General features: G+C 38.4%; 1 protein-coding gene across 3 annotated transcripts; it reads right to left on the reverse strand.

The window, feature by feature from the left end:
* Nucleotides 1–2,862: 2,862 nt before the first annotated feature.
* Nucleotides 2,863–25,498, reverse strand: Utp25 (UTP25 small subunit processome component). 3 transcript variants are annotated; one of them, XM_047521613.1, is made up of 12 exons: nt 25,326–25,498; nt 24,272–24,311; nt 23,111–23,354; nt 20,485–20,655; nt 18,779–18,867; nt 16,104–16,514; nt 14,174–14,393; nt 11,967–12,169; nt 10,702–10,884; nt 10,461–10,573; nt 9,496–9,741; nt 2,865–3,875 (listed from the first exon to the last, which is right to left on the reverse strand). In XM_047521613.1, exons 1-12 carry the CDS (start codon nt 25,430–25,432, stop codon nt 3,632–3,634), a joined length of 2,271 nt encoding a protein of 756 aa, XP_047377569.1. In that variant the 5' UTR covers nt 25,433–25,498; the 3' UTR covers nt 2,865–3,631. The 3 variants fall into 3 exon arrangements, with proteins under 3 accessions (XP_047377570.1, XP_047377572.1, XP_047377569.1); XM_047521616.1 differs by lacking the exons at nt 24,272–24,311; nt 25,326–25,498 and adding an exon at nt 23,633–23,696 and having other exon boundaries at nt 2,864–3,875; XM_047521614.1 differs by lacking the exons at nt 11,967–12,169; nt 14,174–14,393 and having other exon boundaries at nt 2,863–3,875.
* Between the last annotated feature and the right edge of the window lie 358 nt (nt 25,499–25,856).

Here is a 25,856-nt window from a genome sequence, read left to right on the forward strand (position 1 = left end):
CTCAATTATAAGCCCTTTGGGAGCCAGCAGAGGGCTGTTTTGCTGCTGCTGGTTCTCTATGATTAGCTTGTTCTTGTTTTTTGAATATTGCCACATGGTGCAGCCAGCTGTGAGAAGTATTCACTATTCAAAGCTTCCCCCCCCCTTCAAAAAGAAAGTGCTAAGCTAGTTGTTATTACTATGAAGAAAGAAAAAAGTTTAAAAGTCTTGCTTTCTGGGTAAGTTCTCTATATATGACTCCACCTCTTCCCAGGACTGGGATGGTTCCTTTCTCTACTCTCTAATCTTTATATAGTCACTTGCTGCAAATGAGCCTAAGAAATACTAAGATGCTAATTCCAGTTTGCAAATTATCATCCACAGCCCTACGGCCTCTTCTCCCTTGGGTATGTGTGAGAGATACTGGATGTTAAGGTTTCCTTTTAATGAAAACACTCCAGATACTCAACTCACTGCAATCCACTCGAGCCAGGGCCAATGCTGAGGCTTACTTTCCAGGTGCTCAGCCAGGAACAAAGCAATACTATTTTGTTCACACCTGAAATTCTCTGCAGCAAAGCAGAAACTGGCTGGGTTTGGCTCTAAGCCAGCATGAAAATCATGGGGGCTACTTAATAAAACGTGTACTACTAGTGTTATCATGAACCTGAAATCCAGGCTCACACGTGAATAGACAGCCAGAGAAGTTGCACATTTGGGACTTTTGTGAATAGTGATAATGAAAGCCATAAGATGAACTACAATTCACAGGGAAAAAAATATGGAATAAGGTGGAAGTAATCATGTTGCCTCATATTTGTGAACTAAGCAAGTAAGATTCATTTCTTTTCTTATAAAGTATAGATTCTATGGTAAATAGTAGCTCAAATACACCAATAACCACAGGGCACATCTAAGGATACAGAAAGTTCTTGTTAGCATGGATTTTAACAGCTTGTATCTATCACCTAAAATTTTTGAAATTTGGGAACCAATCTATATATACCATCCTGAGGAAATAAAAAGAAGTAAAAATACATATTTAAATATTTAGCAGGAAAACTATTCCAAAATGATATATATTTTTTGATAAGCCATTTTAAATGTTTCCAAGTTGGAAAAAAAAAAATCTGTGCCAATTATGGGTTGTTACACTGAAGATAATGGGAACCACTGTGAGAAAGGAGTTTAATAAGGAAAGGGAGAAAATTAGAAGGAACCCTGTGGTGTCAGATTGGAACTGAAGGCACTAGTTTGAATTCATGATTTCCAATATATAGATAGAAAGTAAACTCAGATGTTAGTGTATGCACATATGTTTGTGTATACATGTTCACATACTGCAAATATCCCCAAGCTCAGGCCACTAGGAGGACCCAGGACTAGGCCAGGTAAGTGGAACCAATATTATAAACACACCTAGCACTCAAAAGCTTAGTTTTCAAAATAATTTTGTTCTGAAAGAAAGCAAGGCTAAAATAGAAAAACCCAGAAAGATTTCTTGCTTATAATCTGAGCTACTCAGGAGGCTGAGGCAGGAGAATCCCAAGTTCTAGGCCAGCCTGGGAAACTCAGAAATATCCTTTCTCAAGATAAAAATAAATAAATAAAAACAAAAAGGGCTGGGGTGTAGCTCAGTGGTTGAGGCCTTGCCTAGCATATACAGACCCTGGGTTTCATCCCCATAACCCCCTGTTACCTTTCCTCTCCAAAAAAAGAAAAAAGGAAATTCAGCAATGGACAAGTAGAAGGGGGACACATTAAAAGAATACAGGGTTGAGGGATGGGGTTATGGCTCAATAGTAGAGTACTTGCCTAGTATGTGTGAGGCACTGGGTTTGATTCTCAGCACCACATATAAATAAGTAAAATAAAGGTCCATTGACAACTAAAAAAAAAAAAAAAGGATAGAGTCCAGTTTGAAGGTGTTCTCACTAGCCATATCTGTAAGCATCTGAAGAAATAAGGACAGTATCTGATTGTAACCAATTAAATAAAAGAAACTACACGTCTATACTGATATAAATGAGTGCATGGTCACTTTATAGCAGAAAAGGCTGCCAAACACCACCTCAAACAAGTGGTCAAAGTCACTTATCGGTGACTTGTTATAGGTGAAGAAACACTGAAATCATGTGTCACCTAATAGGTTGCTGTGAGAAGGACACACCATCACTACTGTGATCTTCCTGCCAAATATGCATAACTTAAATTTAATCATAAGAAAACACCATCCTATAAAATAACTGGTCTGTAATCTCCAAAATATCAAGGTCAAGAAAGTCAATGAAAAACAAGGTACTCTTCCAGAATATAGGGCACTAAACCAAACACTATAATTAAAGTCAATGTGTGACTCTGAACAATATCCTTTCATCATTAAGGACACTATTAATACATTTGGCAAAACCTGAATGGGTCCAAGGATTAGATGGTAATAAGGTATTAATGGCAGTTTTCTTATTCTGATGGCTGTTTTGTGGTTACACAGAATAATGCCCTTGCTCATAGGAAAAATACACTGAAGGATTTGGAAATGGTAGGCCCACCAGCTTGACAGCCTACTTTCAAATGGTTCAAATTATGCACTTGCAACTTTCCTATTTGAGAATATTTCAAAACAGAAATGTTGAGTTGGGTGAAGTGGTGCGTACCTGTAATCCTAGCTACTCAGGAGGCTAAGGCAGGAGAATTGCAAATTCAAGGCCAGCATGGGCAATTTTATGAGACCCTGTCTCAAAATAAAAATAAAAAGGGCTGGAGATAGAGCTCAGTAGTAGAGCACCCCTGGGTTCAATCTCCAGTTCCACAAAACAAACAAACAACAACAACAACAAAAAGCCCAAACAAGAAAACCATAAAAGAACCAAAAATTTTTTTAAAAAGAGCAATTCCCTTTTTCTTTTTATGTGATATAACAAAAATATCAATAGTAATGATAAAGACAATGGTTTGAAGATGGATATTTCAGCTGTGAGTTCCAACAAAACTATTTCTTGAGACAGAGTAGAAACTGTTATCTTTATATAACAAGATTTTTAATGTATATTTTAAACTACTTTAAAACATTTACCATTATGAGTTATAAAATGATCAGTGAGTGAATGTACTTTTCTAGGTTGGATTAAAGAAGAATATTTAAAACATTTTTTAAAAGTTTGGCTGGGGAAAATATGTTATACAAAATCTGTGCCATCTAAAATTAAGATGACATGCAATAGCAAGAAGTATTCCACTTTCTCAACCAATCCTCAGAAGCAATGCTTTACGTTACATGTATGCTTTAAGAAAGTCTCAAACAGGCGAATCTGAACATAAGTGTAATAAATTATAGAGATAAAAATCATAATAAAAGAATTTATGGCAAACAACAAGATTACAACAAAAAGATTCAAAAATGAAAGTTTCAATTTGTTAATTTTTTAGTCTTTCTAGATCCTTCCTGACCTCCAAAGGCTGTGATTTATCAAAATTTGGTTGGCATTTAGCCTTTCAGGAACACATGGACTGAAAAGAAAGAAGTACTGACAAGACTGACGCTGCTCGGTGCTCCTTCCTTGTATCAATTCCTTTCCTGCTAGTAATCAAAATGGGTCCCTCTGGCACAGCATCAGTGCATCATGCCAAATACCATGTTCTGTCCAACCAATTTTCATTTTTCTCCAGTGATAAAAAGGTGGACATTCTTCTTGGATTGCAGCATCTGTGCTGCCCGCTCTACACCAACCACAGCAGCTAACCTCTGCGCATCATATTTGGAATAAAGGACAGTGCAAGTCCATGTGGCTTCTTCTCCTCTGCTGGTGGCTCTCAGCATATTACAGATTTCACTGTAGAAGTGAGGATATGTTGGCAGTTCATAGAATATCAGGTTCCTGATGCCTTTTATTGTATACCTGTAAGAATGAAAAAGAGAAGATGTCTACCGAGAAACAATTCACAGAAAGGCTACCTCAGTGCTTTACAGGGGCAGAGTTCACTTCTGTTGCTTCATGCGAGAGGAGGGAGACAATGGTGCAATAGACCGAGCAAAGGTTATTTTGTTTGGCTAACAAGAATAACATAAATTTGCACTTCTTGAGCCTCATCTGCACAGGTTGAGGTTGGGTGGAGAAGACAGTAGCCCAGGATTAAAAATGTCATAGAACTGGGCACAGTGACATGTCTATAATCCCAAATCCTTGGGAGGCTGTGTCAGGAGAATTGCAAACTCAAAGTCAGTTTCAGCAACTTAGCAAGGCCTTGAGTAAACTCAGCGAGACCCTGACTCAAAATAAAAAATAAAACGGGCTGGGATATGGCTCAGTGATTAACTGCCACTGGGTTCAATCCCTGGTACCAAAAAAAAAAAAAAAAAAAAAGCCGTCACAGAAAATTAAACATTTACAACTTAATATTATCCTTCTTATAATCAGGCAAAATATGATATGCTTTAATGGAGATGAGGTCAGACGCAGCATATAAACTGCACAAATCATAAATGCATTCCATTAGTCTTTTCCTGTCATCCTGTAGACATGTTAGCTTCATGGCAGATGTCCCAACTTCATCCATTTACAGGATCCTGCCTGAGGACCTATTAGGCATCATGAGAAAGCAATTAGTTTCAACAGCTTACGCATTTCCACCTCTTTCCCTGCTGCACAGTGCTGCGCAGTGGTGGTGGGGGGGTGTAGACCCTAGGGACTTACCGTATGGTTCGAGTCAAGGTCAAATGATCCCTCTGGGACTTCATAACAAAAGAGTTTATACACTGACAAAGTTCTGACTTTTCCTGTTAAGACTGTCTCACACATTGACGTTATAGTACCTTGAGAATATTATTTTATTCATAAGTTTTCCTTGCCTTTTAATCTCACAGCTCATTCTGATCTCTCTGAAGATTCTCTTTTTCCCAATTTATAACTGTGATCTATTATATGGTTCACTTTTCAACATTGCCTTTCCATAAAGAATGTATTTTTTTTCTCAGTACTGGGGGGAGAAACTAGGTACTCCTTCCTACCACCTCACAGATACAAGATAGAGTGTGGAGGGTCTGGTTTTTACCCTGAGAATGCCCTGCCTAGGAAGTCTGGAATGAACATGACATGCTAAATCTGAGCAGGACCAGGAGAACCAGCAAACTGCTGCTTTATGTCTTACAGGGAGTAATAGTAGGAGCCTGGGTGAAGGGCAAGAGTACACAGACAGGTCCTCCTCTGGCACAGAAGTATAGGACTTGATGACAGCTGCAAGATCAAGATACTGACAAAAACCCTCCAGCACTCCAGACCCCAAAATAAGCCCTTTGCTGGAGGAGTCTGAAGACAGGTATATAGAAAGTCACTATGGTAACCATCAAATTCAGACTACACTGGAACACCCACCTACACTGGTAAAACACACTTTTAAGTATTATTACCTCAGGCTCCATGTTCAATTGAAAATTACAGAAAACATGGAAGAGCAAGAAAAGACACTAAAACAATCAAGTTTTACTTTGACTACCAAGTCACTGGCAATTCTGTGGGGTTTTACAACAATAGGTCAACAGAGTAAAAGTTATTTTGTGTGTGAATCTATTTTCTGGTGGGGGGAGAAGATGTAGGGAGGATGGGAAGTTGCAAATAAATAGCAATGTACACCAAATTTTTACTTGTGTAAGTTTTCCTTTCAAAATCTATCCTAAGGAAATAACTAGGTAAGAATATCATCAAAATATATGCATATAGATGTTCTTGGCATTCTGGTATATAAAGTCATCCTGAGGTATCTGTACAAGATTGGTTTCTGGTCCCTGCTCAGATACCAAAATCCACAGATGCTTAAGTCTCTTATATAAAAATGGCACTGTAATTTGCATATAATCTATGCCTCCTGTGTACTTTAAATAATCTCTAGGTTACTTATACCTAATACAATGTAAATGCTATGTAAGAAGCTGTTACACTGTATTGTTTAGGGAATAATGCCAAGAAAAAGTCTGTATGAGTTCAGTACAGATGCAATTTTTTTCTTGGAATATTTCCGATATGCAGCTGGAATGGCAGTGACATCATGTGCCTCTTTATGAGATGAGGTACAAAGTACACGATATCTCTTGTGTAGAATTCTTACCCAAAAAAGTTTGAGCTAAAACAGCAGTCTCTAAACTGATACACACTGGAATCACTTGGTTTTAGTTTTCAAATTTATGTTTGGCACCCATCCCCAGACATTGTGATTTAATCAGTAATGGGATGTGACCTGAGAACTGTAATACACAACAAAGTTTGGGAAACACTGATCTAATATGAAAGAAACAATTAGATGAATTCAGATTATGGGATATTCTACAGGAAACTGAATTGGACTCTTCAAAAAAAAAAAGTCACTGTTGTAAAAAATAAATACAGCAAGACAATTATTCTATTAAGAGTTTTTCAACTTCAATACTACTGACATTCTGAACCACAAATTGTTGCAGGGGTTGTTCTGTGCCCTGTAGGATGTTTAGGCAGCATACTGGTCTCAGCTAAACCTCCAGGTCTAACGTTTGAAAAAATCTCCAGATATTGCCAAATGTTCCTGGGGAGCAAGACTGCCCCTAGTTAGGACTAAGGTAGATAAAGAAACAAGTTGAACAAAATGCATGATATTTAACTGGATCCTGGATTGTGTGTGTAGGGAGGACAGCATTTACAATGGTCATCTTGGAGACAACTAGGAAGAGCTGAATACAGATCATGCATTAGATGATACAGTAGTAACATTAAATGGCGTGATAATGATATTGTGATTAGATGAAACAATCTTCTTATTTTTAGGAACTGAAATATTTAGGAGTGAAGTGTCAAGAAACCTCCTACAACACAGTCTTCCTCTCTTCTTTTTTTTGCCACAGTGTCTTGCTATTCCCTCATCCTGAGCCCTGTACCCAGCTTACGATTTACTTTCAAATGCTTCAGAAAGAAAAAGTAAGAGGTATATGGAGAGACAGAATCTGTGCGGGTATGGTAAAATGCTGGCGAGTTCTGAGTGAAAGGGTTTATAGATGCTTACTTTATGTTTACAAAATGAAATCTTTCTGAACAAAAAGTTGGGGGAAAGAAGGATATGTGATAAAATTATATGTATTAACTTAAAAATACATACACAATCTGCAGATATATATCCCCCAAATATTAAAATATTAGAAATTTTTAATAAGCACATAAAACACAAAATAAAGGAAATGAATCCCTATGTATACAGTGTAATTGCAATTTTGGTCTTTTAAAAATAAACCCCTAAATGTATATGTGTGCCCACATACTTTGCATATTAAAAACAAACAAACAAAAAAGCAGGAAAAATTTCACCAAAAATCAGTATGTGTACCAGGGAAGTGAGGTTGTAGGTGATCACATTTTCCTTTTGTAACCTAGATTTCCCAAATTTTTACAATAATTGTGCAATACTCTTGTAATTGGGAAAAAGAAAACCACTAAGTGTTATATGAAAACACACGCAAACACAACCAAGAAAGTAAATTGGGATTAAGAAAATCTCTTAATCCCAATTTGCCCACAATAGAGACTAAATTCTCCTGGAATGTGACTTGACCTTTTCAGAAAGGCAGTTAGTACTGATTCTCCTTCCTGAGCATCCCTTTTCCTAGACCCCTTCATCTGCTTTGCTCCTGCCTCATATATGCTTTGAATCTTCAGTGACTTCTACAAATATGCCTAACCTGACAGGACCTAAAATCAAGGGTTCCTACCTGGCCAATTATTAATGAGGCAACCACAGTTAACCTGAAAAGCTGGTACCTTTGTATGGCTTAGAAAGACCAAGTCTATTACTTCTAAGAACCTGGGATTCTTATATAGGGGCAGGAAGTACTCTAGTGGCCTTTTCAAACTCTGTAAATCACACTATCAAGAGTTTTCAACTTCCCCTGGTTAAGAATCTTTTCTGCTGGGGTAATCCACTATGAATACACAGGAAAAGAGCTGTGAATCATGCTTGGCAGGGCAATCATAACCAAATGCCCATCCAATCTGGGGTTTCAGCTCCCCAGAGAAAATAAATCTTCAGGATAAAAATGAATTCATCTTCCCAACACTGTCAATTGTCACAGAGAATATAAAATAATTTCAGAGTTGGAATTTCACAGTTTACATGTACTTCAAGGGCTGGGGATGTAGCTCAGTGATAGAGCACTTGCTAGCATTTGTGAGGCCCTGGGTTCAATCCCTAGCAACACACACACACACACACACACACACACACACACACACACACACACACTTTTTCTAAGATCAAATACAAAACCAAATCACAAAGGCATTGTAGAACAAAACACCCATGATCAGTTTGGTGATCTCTCAAGCAAAAAATTCAATAGCTAGAAACCCTGAAATAATTAGCTGTGTAGAAATCTGAAACACATTACTGTGTCTCATTCATCTTCAGCACAAGACACACCCATTAAATCAGATCATAGCAAAGTGCAAATAGCACATCCTGAGATTTGACTTAATGGTGACTTTGGGGGCAACAAGGCTTGTAAATAAATTATAAGACAAGAACTGTCCTGTCTACAAATGGCTTCTCTGACACTATTCCCTCTCTTTGAAAGCAGCTAAGATATTTGAGATTAGCCCTCAACCCAGCACTTGCTATAGACAATGATGCTGGGAAGATTTCCAATCCACCCACTTCACTTAAAGAGCTAGCTTTCTTTTTCAAGCAATAGAAAGCTAGAGGCTTCTAAGACCTAGTGAGTACATCTTGCTCAAAATACCTTCCAGCATGAATGGAAACCACAACTTACTAGAACAAAGCAAATAATGATACCAACAAGCAGTCATTCATTAACACTCTTTGGACAAGCAGTATTATGTGCCAAGAATGGAGCTAAGTAAACAAAAATTTAGTTAATTTTCAACTCTCCATTTAGATGAACTAGTGAGTAGACTACCTGAAGAGATCAAGTCAGGCCAGCCCTGCTGCACTCAAGTGAGCAACTGGGATTCCTCCCTCACCATCCTGGAAAAGGGAACACTGGCTGGGAGCACCATTTTAATATTAGCACAACTGAAAGTCATGCAACGCCAAGGTGCACCATCTAAAGTGATCCAAAGTCAAAGCCTGAAAGGCAAAGAAGTTACCGTGTCCACATCTCTTCGGATCACTGCAACTTTCTGAACACTGACACGGTGCTCAGCCTCTATCTCCTCTGACCACAAAGCCCTCTCAATACTTCTGTCTGTGTTTCAGTGACAGGTCCCTGCCTTGCCTGTATTCATCTGAATTGTCCCTGAAGTGTGCAACCGGTGATGCACTCCAGATCTATATACAGGATACACTCTTGTCCTTACAACCTTTCCAACAATGCCCATTTGGGGAGGAAAACAAGCAAGCAACCAACCCAGCAAGAGGAGTCTGTCCAGACCCAAATCCTTTGGCTTCTCTGTAAGAATGCAAAGCCTACCATGTGCTGGGAAGCAGTCCATGATCTGCACTGCATCTCTTCTTCAGAAAGGAGGTGAAAACTGGGCACTACTTTACCTTTTGTAGAAATGGAAGCGTTCTGTGAGGAGCAGAAACTGTTTCTCTCCTTGAAGGAAGAAGTGTCTGGCCCTGGAAACACCAGATTTCTGGGTGTACTCGCAGATATGAGTGAAGTTCAGTTCCTCCTTCTTGAAGTAATTTCGAAGGCGCACAAAGTCAAAGTAGGAGGGGATATAGATGAGTGTGTGGGACATGACTGCATCACGGTACTGAGGCAAAATCTTGTTTACAAAAAAGTTAAACCTGATTTGGAAAGGCAAAGGGCAAAGTTAATGGTCGAGAGTTGATCCTCTAGTATCCACTAACTGTGTGACCCAAGCAAATCACAGTTTCACATTAAGAGATTAGTTCCTTAGAGGTCAATATGACTTACCTCCTCTCAAAGAGATTATATAAGGATATAATCATTGATATGCACATTTTAAAATGTATTACCATTATTTATCATAAAAAAACATATGCAATGCCATTATATCCTAGAGAATTACTCTAGGAAATATATAGCAAACCATTCATTCATTCATTCATTCAGTCAACAAATAATCACCAACATCTCCCATATGCTAAGCACCATTCTGGTAACTAAATTCAATAAGGAAAAAGAGAAAAAATTCATATGAAATTCAAAAAAGTTCTAGCTCCAAAGGGCTGACAATTAAATTGCTGACACGGGATAACTTGCAGAACAAAGCAGTGTCATGTGGTTTTTAAATGCCAGTCAAAGGGGAAGGAGCAATGACAGTACCAATCCCACCACTAACTAGCTAGGAGACCTAGGCTAAGTCACCATTTCTTTCTGGCCTTCAGTTTCCTCCTCTGTCAAACAGTGTGATTGAGTTTAATTGTACCATTGAATTTGGTAGACAGTAATCAGTAAAAGCAACACGTAATTCAATTATATGTTTCTAAGTCAAAGTCAAATATATGTGGCCCCAAGGGGTCCAATAACAGGAGTGGGTTACCTGGCATCAATCACTGAAGCTAGGTTTTCAGCTTGCATCCTCTGGAAGACATGTGGGAGTTGTACCAGAACATGGTTAATGGAGCCTGTCAGTGGGACATTCCTCACAGTCACCTGTCAGCAGTTAATGAAAACTTTAGGAGGTGAGGCATACCCTTGTTGACCAAATCATATTCTTCTGTTGTATGACCCAATAATAAAAAGAGATTCATGAAGATCCAGAGGAAACAGAGAGAACCTACCTGTCCTTGTAAATTGACACAGTACTTGTTGAACACTGAGTTGATCTGGGCATCCTGCAGGGCTCCAAAGAGCAGTGTCTGGCGATAGTACTTGGACCAATTATTGAGGCTCCACATTCGCACTCGAGAAAAGTCAACTCCATGAGAGTCCAAAGGTAGTAAGTTCATGTGGTTCATCAAATGCTTTGAGCAAAAATAATACTACCATTAGTGTCTACTGAGCATTTATGTGATAAGCAGAGCTTAGCATTTTATAAGTCTATTATCTTAATCTCATGGGGGATGTACTATCATCTCCCAAAATTACAGCAAGAAAACTGGCACAGAAGGATGAATGACCTACCCATCATCAGACAACTACCCCAAATATTAAGTTGAAACTGGTCACCTCCTACATTTTTAAAAATAAAGGATCAAAATGGTATCTGTTCCTTTAAAAACAGGACATTCCTTTAAAAGGAACTTCTGAAATGCCACCCTGGTTACTACTCTTCTTTTAGCTTCAAGTCCTGGAGTTATAGGAAAAGTGAGTTTCTACATGCCTTAAAGAACCAAACCTACAGTTCTGTAATAAGGATATCCCAAAGCACAGTTTTTCAACCCTAAAACAACAACACTGCAGAGTATGGGAAGAGGAGCACAAAATTATAGCATAAACAGAGTAGGGGGATAAAGACTTCCATAAAACAAGGTCCCACATTAAGAAATCTTAGGCAATGTTCTCCTATCTCCACTGAAATCCAAACAAAAGAGAATGAGCATTGGGTTGGGGTTGTGGTTCAGTGGTAGAGTGCTTGCCTGGCATGTGTGAGGCATGGGTTCGATTCTTGGCACCACATATAAATAAATAAAATAAAGGTTCATCAACAACTAAAATTATTAAAAAAAAAAAAGAGAGAGAATGAGCATAACTGAATGAGAAATTATTAGGTACAGATGTTCCTAGAGAGCATTTTCATCTACTTATTTATGCATGTACACATGCATACATCCATTCATCAGAAGAGACCTTTAAGAGGAAGAAATCTTTTCTGTAGAATTGAAAATACAGACAAGAATATCTACCCTCCCAATAGTTTAATTGTTAACTCATCTCTGAGTAAAAGAGGGGGAAAAGACTTTTTCAAACTGGAAAATGTAGAATATTTCCCTGTTTTCAAACAGAGTTTTGATCTGGTCTTGCACCTTTTAAGACTTAAACTATTGAACTTCTTGTCTCTCTAAATAAGAATGTCATCTTTCTAAATGTGAATGATCAGCATTACCAGGACATGCTCCCAGTTCTGCATCAGGTAAATATCAGCTTGATCAATGATGAGAAGCTCAATAGAAGACAAAAAGTCAAAATCTCTCTTCTTCTCTCCTTCTCCACCAATGATGGTCCTCAAGCCCAGAGGGGAAGCAATGAGGATGTCCGAGGAGTAAAAAGGGGCATAGAGTCGGATGCTCCTCTGAAGTATTGCCACTCCTACACAAAACACCAAGTGCACATTGGCTCATTAGTTGCTAACAAGCATCCTCTTAAAACATCCTCCTCTCTTACACCTTCCATATTTCCCTCTGCTCCTCTTATCATATACTTGTGCTCAAAGTGCTTTTTTCTTCTGCACTACTGGGGATTAAACTCAGGGGTGTTCTACCTCTGAGTTATGTCCCCAGACTTTATTATTTTTCAGTTTTGAAACAGAGTCTTGTCAAGTTGTCCAGTTGGTCTGAAACTTGTGATCCTCCTGCCTCAGCCTCCTGATTATAGGCATGCACCACCATGAGCAACTCAAAATGCTTTAATTGTTAAAAAATAAGGATAATGATAATCCTTCCTGTGTCTACAATCCCTTCAGAAAGCTCCCACTTTCATTTTCTTTCCCTATTGTCAAACTTCTCCATACAGTCTTTTCTACATTTGAATCTGCCATTTACTTCTCAATCCACTGGCATCTGGCTGCTGATTCTCAGGACTCCATGGAAATGACTCTGATGAGGTCCCCAAAAACCCTCAGTTACCAGTTCAAAGGATACTCTTTAGGATTCCTTGTCAAGAATACACAAGTGCATATCTTCCCTAAAAGAGTACTCTCCTTTCTAATAATTTCCATGACTTCAACACTTAATTCTGATTATCATTAACCTGACCCTTTTTCCATAACCAAATGCTTCTTCTTCCACAGACCCTTGGCTGGATTCGCCCATCAGTTCTACTCTAATAAAACTTTTGATAAATATGTTCAATAACCATGACTCTAACAGCACCTTCATACAAATTATATTTCCAGTCCATATCTCTTCCCTTCAGATCAATATGCCAACTGCCTGCTAGACTTCTGTGCATTTCAAGTGAAAGAACAACAGTTTATTTCCTTGCACTTTACACTGCATATATACCAAAGCCTGTGTGAATCCTAGGCTGTCTCAGGTTTTGTAACCCAAATACCTCTGTACAGGCAGTTTCCTGTCTGAAACATTTTCTTCCATTCCAACTCTACACCCCTCCCCTGCCCCTGCAACAGGCTAAATCTCACTCAGTTTTCATCCTAGTAGACAGCAATGCCAAGATGGCTTTCCTAATCACCCCAGTTCCATCTTGGGTAAGGGCTGGCTTTAAATGGTCCCAGAATACCCATTGCATATTTCTTATCCAATATGGTCTGTTTTCTCTTTAGGTTGGACTTCCCTGGCAGCAGGAACCATAACTTTGATTTCTATATCCCCAGCTTCTTACCAGTACCTGGCATGCTACAGATATTCAATAAATGTTTGTGAATATACACATGACTAATGCATATTTTCCCAAGAACTTTACTCTATCAAAATATAACCAACTGAGTAAATGAGAGTTGGATGAAAAACAAGCAAAATGTTGGGTGTGGTGGTACACACCTGTAATCCCAGTGGTTCGGGAGGCTGAGGTAGGAGGATTACAAGTTCAAGACCAGCCTCAGCAATACAGCAAGGCCCTAAGCAACTTCATAAGGCACTGTCTCAAAATAAAAAAGGGCTAGGGATGTGGCTCAATGGTAAAGTGTCCCTGGGTTCAATCCCTTGTTTAAAAAAAAAAAGGCAAAAAATGTGAAAAGCTGCATGAGAGTTAAATCACATGTGGAGACACTCTACATAGCAGACAGGGTGGAAATTCATCCTTCTGCACTGACGCTCAATCTATCTACCTCCCAGGTGATCCTACCCAGACCCTATCTTTTCCAACTTCCCTAAGGAGCCTCTGTAGCTCCTGATGATGTGCTACCGGCTACAGGTAGACTAAATCATTTGTTACAAATGTGCATGTACTTTCTATACATGGCTTCAGAGACTTCATTTACCACACCAGCCAAGGCAAACAAGACCTCTCCAATGCACAATGGTTCTGTTAGAGGCTGAGTAAGTGACCCACTGGAAAAGCACTAATTTCCAACTTTCTAACCTCTAGCTGGAGCTTAGGTTCCATGGTAGCTTAGGCTTGACAAGGAGAAATTACCAATCCTGAAGTGGTCATCAATGTTGCCCATAAACACAGCTTCATAATCCTCAGGCCTCTTTAGGTTGGGGGGTCTCTCTTCAGGATCTGATCCATATTCTCCCTGAAACCTTTTTTTGTTGCTCACAATGATTTTCTTCTTGCTGTCACCCTCGAGGAGGCTGATGAAGAGTTGCACTACCCGCAAAGCAGCTTCCCGGAATGGCACCACTATCAGTACCTGTGTGTGGGGAGGGCAATGAGTGCAGTGGTAGGGACAAAAGGAAGGAACGATAGCTCGGATGAACTTGCTGAGGAAGTGGAGTTCAAAAGCCTGTGCAGAGCAGTGGCCCTGACTATATCTAATCTACCCAATTTGCATAGGGCATGGCTCAGTACTAGAAGCTAAACATCTTTTGTAGCCATAGCACAGGACATTGGTCCAACGGGTCCATGGAGCACATTTCTCAAACAGAATTTAGCAAAAGGCAATGCCTATAACAGGTGTGTTAACTAGCAAAAACTCAAGAATGTAAATACACAATGACTTTGAGGACAAGTATTATTATACATTTCTGACTCCCAGAATTTAGTATAGTATTTTTATCCATGATACCTATTCAACAAGTAAATGCTGAATAAATACATGGAATAAGTAGAGAAGAAATAAAGAAGATAAAGGATTAATACATTATTACTTTTTGAGTACATTCCTAGTATATTTTTCTTGATGAAGTATTTCTGAAATAAGACTATGATCCAATTGGAAAAACAGGAGTTTGTTTTCTAAACTTTTAAAACAATGCTTAAAGTTACTGTTGACAACAAAGAAGATGGTTATTAAATGGTTAATTTCGAACTATCTTTTTGTAAATAATATAATTAATGAATGCAAACCCAGTCAAACCAGGCAATTCACCAAACTATAAATATGCTTCATGGGTAATCTGGCTCTTGTTCTTTCATGCAATGCTAAATGTAAACAGATAACCTTATAATCCTGAGATTCAAGACTCTAACGCAGCTTCCCAGAACAGAAATTGACTAGGTAAAAGAAGTGCCGTGATTTAGAAAAGAAAAGGTGAACCAAGACTTAAGAGGGCTGAGTTACTATCCTAGCTTGGATCTGGTTTCCCCAGCAAGCAAACAAGGCAGTTTGACTAAGAAATCTCTAGGAGCCACATCATTATCAATATCCTAGAACCCAATTAAGCTCAGTGCAAAATCTAAAAAGATGAATCTTCTTCAATATGGAGAGATATAGGCTAAGGGATCAAGGGGACAAAGCCTAGCTCCATAACATGAAAAGCGTAGACAGAATTAAGAAGTGCCTTTCCTATTAACGCTTCAAATCCACTAGGACTTAAGACTTATAAGCACAAATAAATGTAGTCATGACTTTAAACAGCACTAACTTTACAGAAGTAAGAAGAGATTTTTGTTTCCAATTCATGTGGCTTAGTGAAAAGAATCCTCATTCAGGGCTGGGGATATAGCTCAGTTGGTAGAGTGCTTACCTTGTAAAGAATCCTCATTCCAGTCCCATCTCTGCTACTCTTTCCTTGGTTCTCTTTAATAAGTTCCTCTATAAATCTGGGTCTCTGACCCTAGCTGTGTTATATAAGGATTGAGTAAAAGGTTCATTAGGGTCCCATCCAGCTCTAAAAACCACACGGAAAAGATTTATAACGTGTTCTTTGTGTATGCTCTAAGTTGGTCCTTCAGAAGAATATCCTGAGGTATATCCTTTTTATAGTTTCCATTGTCAGAAACAGCCCACTGAGCTTTCAAAAGCACTGCTCTGATATTATCTAGCCAACTTAATATGCTCATTTTTGGGTTCATTCATTATTCCAGTCAATTATTAAAACACTCAAATACAAGCTTAGTGCTACACATCTATATAACAGTACCATGAAGTTTGAGGGTAAAATTTCCTATTGTCACTCACCTTGGGCCTTGTTAGCCCTTGGTCCCTGAAGTCATCATCATCACCCACACCAAGTTTCTGGTTTCGGCGCCTGCTATTGTTGCCAAGCACTTGGGCATTGGCTTTGAGGACATGATTTATCACATGCAGGCAGTATACATGGCGGATTTCTTCCCCATTTTTCAGGGCAGTCCTTTCTGGGTAGAACAGGTCCTGGTAGGAATTCATAATTAAGAAGAGCTCTTTCTGAAGGGGAGTGAAGAGACTATTTGATTTGGGGGGTCCAGATAGGAACTGGCTGTTAGTCTTGGTCCAGGTGGATTCCAGAGGCTTCTGGAGATGAAGTGACTTTAAGTCAATATCTTTTGGAGGTTTAAATGTTTCCAACTTCTGAAACTTGGATGAAAAGACAATCTGGCCCAGGATCGGCCACTAGGGGAAAGACAGATAAAGAGCTAAGTTAGAAATGAATAATAACACTTGGCATTCACCAAGTACTTTATTAATTTAAGTACCAAGAACCTTCATGATTTATAGATCATCTCATTCAGTCCTCATATGACCCCACAAAGGAGATGCAATAATACTCATATTACAGTGTAGAAATGTTGTAGCTCACACAGAGGTAGTAGGATCCAGACAAAGTTTACACAAGAGGGAATGGAGCAGAGGGCTAGTACTCAAGGCTTCTGACTTCAAATCCGAGCTCTTTACTCTATCAGTGTTTTCCACACTGTTCTGTGGAACACATTCTGGAAAGAGTCAAAATTCATTCTAGAAAAAAGAGACTCTGTGGTCAAATATCTTTGATAAATATCACAAAATCTAATCCCCCTCAGATTAAAAATGTACACTAGATCCTAAAGGTTATGAAAAATCTTAAAACAAGAACTCTCTCCACTTTGTTTACCCCAGAGTCTTCCAAATTTACTTAGGAATGAAATAAATTTTTCTTAACTTTTTCTCCTTTTTCTTCTTTTATTTGAGACATACATATTAGAATTCTAAGGAATATCATTTTGTGGGATATAAGTTTAGGAACATAGAAGCAAAATTGCTGGTCTAAAAATAGATGTCCTTGGCAGTAAAAAGAAATGAACGACAGTATGATTCCTGTTATGGTTTGGATGTGAGATGTCTCCCAAAAGTTCAAACGTGAGACAATGCAAGAAGGTTCAGAAGAGAAATGATTGGGTTATAAGAGTCTTAACCCAATCAGAAAATTAATCCCTGATGGGATTAACTGAGTGGTAACTGAAGTGGTAGGGTATGGCTGGAGATGGTGGGAATTGGGGCATGGTTTTGGGGTATTTATTTATATCAGGAGAATGGAGACTCTCTTTGTCTCTCTCTCTCTCTCTCTGCATCCTGATCACCATGTGAGTTGTTTTCCTCTGCCACACTCTTCCACCACAATGTTCAGTGTTACCTCGAACCTCAAGAATGGAGCTGGCTTTCTAAGGACTAAGACCTCTGAAACCATAAGCCCACAAATAAACTTTTCCTCTTCTATAATTGTTCTGGTCAGGTCTTTTAGTCACCATAGTGGAAAAGCTGACAAGACAATTCCACTTAACATTTTTGAAATAACAAAATTATAGAAATGGAGACCAGATTAGTGGATACCAGTGGTTAGGAATGCAGAGTGCAGAGGGAGGTAGATATGGTTATAAGAGGGTAACAGAGACCCACCCACAATGCTATGAATGTTCTGTACTTTGTGATGATCAATACAGGATCCCACAATGATAAAACTGTATAGACCTAAACATACAGAGTTGAATAGGAGTATAAGCAGAGAAATCTGAATAAGATACATAGATGGCATCAATGTCAATTTCCCTTTTGTGATATTATAGTTCCACTAGATGTTAACATTGGGGGAAGCTGAGTAAGGGCACAACAGGTGACTTTGGATGACTTCTTACACCTGCATGTGTAGCTCTAATTAAAACCGCAATAAAAATTTAAAAAAGATGACCAACTCTCATGAACAATAACAGTGGTGAAAACAGAAGTAAACACTGTCCAATATCTCAACAATTTACTTGTAAACTATCTCAGATACCTCAAACAAAGGAACAACAGGGGTGTAATATAAGTATCCCTCCTCCAAAAATCTAAAATGCTTCAAAATCTAGATTTTTAAAAGTTTCAAATTTCAGAACATTTTGGACTTCAGATTTTCACATTAGCGATGTTCAATTGGTAATGTCTATGCAAATATTCCCAAATCTGAAGAACTCCAAATATGAAATATTTCTCATCCCAAGCATTTCAGATAAGGGATATTCAGCTTGTATCTACTGTTTTAGTCCGTAAGCTAAAGTTTTTTATTTTTAAGTGGCATTATGGTTTCTCTCTAACATGAGAACAGTGAAGAACAGAGAGAAAGATTAAGTTGTCATGGGTTAGTGAGAGCCCCTTGCATTCTGGTCTTAAATTCTGGAGCACCTGTCTCCAAAGCATCTCTTTCACATCACTGTATTAAACAGACTCCTACTCCCACCTCCCAGCACCTTTTCTAGTTATACCTGTGCCCCTCTAGGCTGTTCCAGCCTTCCAATGTCCTGCTTCTCTATCAAATCAAGTACTACTGGTATATACCACATATTCTGGGAGCCCTCTAAATCCAAGACTTCTGTTTTATTTAGAGCTTTCTCCATTCATGACTGGGATTACCAAACAACACTTACTTTTAGCTGATGGGTAGTTTTGGGATTTGTGGCAAGAGCTTGAATTTCTTTTTCTTTCAGTTCTTTGCTCACATGTTGTACAAATGGATCTAATGCAAAATAAAGAATATTTATACATTTGGCGCAAATGGCAGCTATCCAAATGATAGTACTACATTCTGAATAATCTTTAGTGCTTTAAAGTGCTGGTCACCCAACCTTCTCTCCCAGTCTGCTCATTAAGAAATGAAACATTTAGCTGGGTGCAGTGGCACATGTATAATCCCAGCAATCAGGAGGCTGAGGAAGGAGGATTGAAGTTCAAAGCTAGCCTCAGAAACTTAATGAGGTCCTGAGAAACTTAGCAAGACACTGTCTCAAAAAAAATAAATAAATAAAAAGGGCTTAGGATATGGCTTAGTGTTTAGGCACCCCTGGATTCAATTCCTGGACCCCAAACCCCCAAAAAGGAATATTAAAAGTTAAATGACTCATTTAAAGATCTAAATGGGAAAACTTCAAATAAAATGCAACTTGTGGGCTGGGGAGATAGCTCAGTTGGTAGAGTGCTTGCCTTGCAAGCACAAGGCCCTGGGTTCAATCCCCAGCACCACAAAAAAAAAAAAAAAAAAAAAAAAAAAATGCAACTTGTATTAAATGCCTAAGGTAAGAGTGAGTAATACTACATAAGAAATCTATATGCTAATATATTTATACAGGAGAAAGTATCCAGAGAAATTTTAGGACAGTTAAGTTTCTTAATGCTTCCTCCAGGGTTTCTAAAATTGTTGTCTTAGAATGGGGTTAAGGGATGGGGTTGTGGCTCAGTGGTAGAGTGCTTGCCTAACATATGTGAGACCCTGGGTTCGATCCTCAGCACCACATAAAAATAAATAAGTAAATAAATAAATAATATAAAAGGTATTGTGTCCATCTACAAAAAAAAAAAAAAAAAAATTGAGTTTGTGCTAAAATACTACCTGTTGCTTTTCCTTTTCCTGCATAACAGCAAACACAACTAAATGAGCCAAATGAGGAGTAAAATTTCAGCTTTATTAGTGGGAAAGTTACACTGAAGAAGGGCAATGGAAGTAGCAAAGGCAGTCAGGACACAGAATGACATTAGCCTGACCCAGGCACAGACTGAAAAAGGACCTTGTTGAGAGAGGTCCTGCGTAAGCCTGCCATAGAACATCTTGTCCAACTGTATGTCACTTGGTCAAAGGAACAACTGAGAGACTAAGGAAGATGAGTGAGACAGGGAGGAGTTTAAGCTTTGGAAGTTCTCCTTGGTAAAAAGGACCACTCACACTGGCTACTCCTGGGTCTCACAAATCTGAAAATTCAGTGCTATAAGGAAGAATAAGTAAGGTACAAAAAGAAAAGTAGGAAGTATTTTCTCATTTTATTTTTTCTTCTTTTCCTGCTTGGGAAGAAAATCAGTAGTCTTCCTCTAACCCCAAATCTAGAAATGTGAGAGCTTGGGAATTAGCCTTCCCCACTATCACTCTTAAGCTATTTATTCTCCTAAATATCCCTATGCCCCAATACCAACTACTGATAAACACAAAATATCTTTGAGAAGTAATTTTTCCCAGCTCTAGATCTAGCCACTTAATTATCTGTTTTTATTGTTGCTAGTTCCAGTATCAGGAGACAAAGCATGAATTAGTGTCTAACCCCACCAAACACCTGGTGAATTCTGACAATACATGCTGTGCTCTGACCTTGTGATGCTTTCAGAGAACAGTTATCTCCACTTTCCTCTTCCAGAAAATTGGTTTCCAGGCTGAACAGTGACTCATGTTTGGCATCTGTGAACTCCTCTGGGGATTTGTCTGATGTGTCAGGTGGCTTTTCCCCATCCTGTCCTTCAGGGTCAGCAGATAAGGTCACATCTATTTTGAGAAATATTTTGATATTTTTATATTTATTTTGATATTTAGTATTGTTACATAAATGTAACAATACTTTTGTTGAAAAATACAAATTCTTTAGCTTATACCAACATTGATGTTTACTGCTGTTATGTACTTTTAAATAATAAGTAATTCAGGTGGAAGACATAGATTTCAAAATTAAGCCTGATTGTTGATCTAGTAGATGTTTAATTTTGTCAGCTTAGCTGGGACTCAATGCCTAGATATTTGGTTAAACAATACCTGGGATATTTCTGTAAAGGTGTTTTTAGATGAAATTTACACTTAAATTGGTACACTTTGGGTATAAAAGATTACTCTCCAAAATGTGAGTGAGCCTCATCCAAATTGCTGAAGGAAGGCCTGAATAGAACAAAAGAAAAGGTTGATCTCCTATAACCAAGAGGGAAACTTTCTAGTAAACTGCTTTTGAATTTTAACTCCAACAAAGGCTCCTCCTGAATCTCTTGAATGCCTCTGGAGCTGAACTGCAACTCTTTCTTGACTCTCAAACCTGTCAGCATGCTCCATCAGATACTGTGCATTTGCCAAGCTTTCACGACCACATGAGCCAAACTCCTTAAAATACATCTCTTTCTATATATACACATCTGATTAGTTCTGTTTCTCTGGAGAACTCTGATTAATACATCCAGTTCCAGTTCTACGAAATTACTCTAAAATGCCACACCAAGAAGCACATGAAAGGATTTTCAAAGGAACACTAATTATGATAAGAAATAACTAGGAAAAAAATGAAATGTCTATAAATGAAATATTAAATAAATTACCACATTTAATTTACAACTGAGAACTATATAGTTAACAAGTTAATGTGAATCCAGTTATATTACAGACATAGAAAAAGGTCCATGGCATATAATTAAAGAAAAAAATAAGTCACAAATATATATGAGATCATTACACATATATACATGCAAATATAAGTACGTACTTGAACTTACACACATATCAATAATAACATGATCTGAAAAGTTATAGATACAATATTTTTTTCTTGGGGGTGAAGATACAGGTTAACCATACTCTAATTTCTTGAAATTTCAAAGTAGATATGCCTTTTTATCATTAAAATAAAAAAAAAAACCCTTTAATTAAAAACAACAATAAAAACCCCAAACTAAAGACCCATAAGCCCTAAATCTCAGGTAATGAATTTTTATCCCAGTAAAGCTGATCAGTTAAAATACTAAGAATGATATATGATAAAGTATAGAGAAAAAGGAGGCAGAAAGAAAAATTGGCATTAAGATGATAAGATACAAAGTCACCCAGACATATTCAACAAATGGAATACTGCTCCGGAAACTAAAAGGAATGAACAAGTAAGGTCTGAACATGAATGCACTGCAGTAACATGAGGAACAAAAGATAGACAGGAAAGGGTTCAGATTACAAGATCTCATTTATACAAATTTCTGAAACAGATAAAAATAATCTATAGTAACAGAAATCAGGCCACTGGTTACCTGATATCAAAGGTGGGAAACTGATGGCAAAAAGACAAGATGGAACTTTTTGGAGGTAATGAAAATATTCTGTATCTTGATTTGTGGCAATGATATAATTTATTCATTTGTCAAAACTCATCAAATTGTACCTTTAAATTTGGCATATTTTATCATATGTACAACATAATCCCAATGAAACTGATTTTAAAGTTAAAGAAAAATTACCAAGAAGTATGAGTGAGGTTGGCTACAGTGGTACACACCTCTAATCCCAGAAACTGAGGAGGAGGGAGACAGCAAGTTTGAAACCAGCCTGGACAACTTAGTGAAATCCTGTCTCAAAAAAAAAAAAAAAAAAATACTGTGGATGTAGCCCAGTAGCTCAGTAGTAAAGCGCCCCTGGGTTCAACTCCCAGTACCAAAAAAATAAATAAAATAAAATAAAATAAAATAAAATAAAGGTCTGAGTAAGATGGAGTCCCTTTGGGATTTCAATTCAATTCCAGTTCTTCCCTGAAGTCTTCCCTAATTTACCCTGGCAGTATACAACCATACAATCACTTTGTATCTCTTCAACATCTTCTCTCTAGTTGTTCCACGCAAATGCAAACCTACTGCTTGAAAATTTGTGTATTTTTTAATGTCTATCTTTCATCAAACTTGATTTCCTTAAGGAAAGAACAATCACCTCTTCAACAAATTGAGAGGTCACAATAACAAGTATGCTCTTCCTTGATGTCAGGGAATGTTTCAATTGGATTGACAAAGTCCCTGAAATAGTAAGCAAAATGATATTTCTGCATTTTTCTGATGAGGAAGTCCTGAGTTTCCATCAGATTCTCAATATGCAGCCAAACCCAAACACATTAAATCTCTGCTCATGCCCAACTTACACCATACAAGGAACTGTGCCCAAACTGCACCATCTGGCAAAGATAACGAGCCAACATCAAAATACTTACTCTCCTGCATCTTAGCAGATGCTGCTGCAGTTTCTTCTTCCACAATGACATCATCATCAGCACCTTCACTGTCCACTTCTGCATCATCTACAACACTGTCTTCTTCCTCCTCTTCTTCTTCCTCATCTTCCTCTTCTTCCTCAGAAACATTCTTTAATGAAGCAAGTAGTTTGTGGTACCCAGAAACTTGTTCTGGTTCACTTTCTGATTCACTTTCTGAATTTGAAGTATCTGAACTCTCTGACTAAAAGGAAAATGGAAACTTTAAGAACAAAATTTGTATTTTTCTCATGGTCAGCCTAAGACTATCATCAAGCCAACAGGTTCAGGCTTTTTAAAATAAAAATGAACTTTGCTACATATACCAAATCTCATCTATTCAACCAAGCTCAGTGCCATATTTACTTAAGACAGGAAATCTAGCTTGTATTCTAAAAGCTTTTATATTCCCTGAACGCTAATGCCCCAGATGGTTAGAAAACTGACTTTTAAAACATAGAACTTAGGCATGGTGGCACACACCTGTAATCCCAGCTCCTCAGGAGACTGAGGTAGGAGATCACACGTTTGAAAACAGCTTGGGCGATTTAGGGAGACTCTGTGTCAGATATAAAATAAAAAGGGCCGGGGATATAGTCAGTGGTAGAGTGCTTGCCTAACATGCATACGACCCTGGGTTCAATCCCCAGTAAGACAAACAAACGCCCCACAGAACTTTAGTTTACAAAGAGATTAAACTTATGTCCCAGACATCAGTCTACATGTTAAAAGGTCCAAAAGAAAAATTATAAAACAACAACAAAAAAAAATGTAGAATCTTTGAGTTTGTTAACTAACTCAAAGATGTGCCAGGAACATTGTTCGTTTGTACTCTGTTTGTGGCTCCTCTTATGCTAAGCAAAAAAAAGATACTCCCCCTGGGGATGCACTAAAAGACCCTCTGATAAACTTCTTTAACAAGGGACAGTCTCAAATTCTGGCTTCTGTACAAATTATCACAATAGAATTTTTATAGACATTTACATTAAAAACTAAGTAATATTACTTAAATAGTCACTTACATGTAAAACTGAAAAGAACAGAAATGTAATAACACATTATATATAATCTTAAAGGTATAAATCCAGAGCCAATGATTATAAAGAAGGTATAAAGCATTACCAGTTGACAAATCTGTGGTTTGGCTTCCTTTCCAGAAATCCTGGGAAAAAACAGGATGTTAAACTCTACTAGTTTATAATAATTATGAAAATGTCTAATGACATAATTTTAAATGAAAAGGGTAGAATACTATCAAAAGTACATTATAACCCCGTGTGGTAGCTCATGCTTGTAATCCAGTCACTCAGGAGGCTTAGGCAGGAGGATCATAAGTTCAAGGACTGCCTCGGCAATTTAGTGAGGCCCTGGAGCAATTTGGTGAGACTCTGCCTCAAAAAATTTAAAAGGGCCTGGGGATGTAGCTCAGGGGTAAAAGAGCCTGTGGTAAAAAGTGCCCACTAGCAAAAAAAAAAAAAAAAAAAAAAAAAAAAAAAAGTACATTGTAACTACAGTCATGTAAAAACTACATACTCACTTGGACAGGGATTACAAGACTGACAACCCGGTAACTGGCAAATGAAAAGTTTGATGACATTACATGTCAAAACGAGTCACATAGTAACTGGCTCTTATCCAAAAGAATACAATTTAGCAAATAAGATGCCTCGAGGTTTACCTTTTCCGAGCAAGTTTCTTAATTAGAATGTACCTCTAACTACAGATAAAGCAGTCCAACGTGGTGCGTAAGCACTAAGACAACTGATCCGGACATTTCCAGAGGACCCACAATCACCGATATATTTGGTGTAAATGGATATATGAGTAAATGGATATATGAGTAACGTCGAAAATCCCCACCAATTATTTAAATACACACGAGAGAAAAAAAACCTTAGAAGAGCTCAAACCATAGGAAAACCTGCCCACACGATAAGAGTGTCGTTAATCTAGTTTCAAACTCAACACGAGCTAGAAGACCCGTGAAGAACCCTTTCTCCCAGCGTGTTGCCTCGAGAATTCTCCCAGTCAAGCACTATGGGAGCCGGGGAAACGTGGGAACAGGAGGGAGCCGCCCTATCACTATTCCTGAGACCCGCGGACCAAATCTGGGTAACGCCGGCTCACACTAAGAACATTCGCCTGCACCGCGGGCCCCAGGCAAACTCCTCCGGACCTGTCATAAAAGGGATGCTCCTCGCCGAAATCCCGCAGGTGCTTCTTCTGTTTTTTCGTCAAGGTATTGAGCAGTTGGCTCTGGCTTCTGCTCCTGCGTTTGCCCATTTCGCCCACCTCGGTAAGTTTTTGACCAGGAAGTTGTCACATCAACATTCGCACGTGGACTCGCCCACGGCGCTTTACGGCGGAAGCAGAGTGCCGTAAAGCAGATCCGCTTTAGGTCGCGCTTGTACGACAGGCGCTAGAACTTCCGGGACCAGATCCTGCCCCCTGTCGGGGCTTTGTAGAAGAATATGTGCGCGTCCTCTGAACCCCAGAACTTTGACAGCTCAGGCCTAGGGACTTCACGGGGAGGGTAGGTTGGGGTCGAGGGTGGGAATTTGCTTTGTGCTTCTGTTTTGGTTGTGGTAATCAGCCAGCGTAAATGTGTAGTAGCAGAAATGAATGCAGTAACTGTATTTATATTAAACACTACCAACGTTTAAGGATGCTGTCATATCTCACTTCTTCGTCACAGCCGTATACAAAT

This window comes from Sciurus carolinensis, chromosome 12 (genome assembly GCF_902686445.1).
Source record: "Sciurus carolinensis chromosome 12, mSciCar1.2, whole genome shotgun sequence".
Classification (NCBI taxonomy): Eukaryota; Metazoa; Chordata; class Mammalia; order Rodentia; family Sciuridae; genus Sciurus; species Sciurus carolinensis.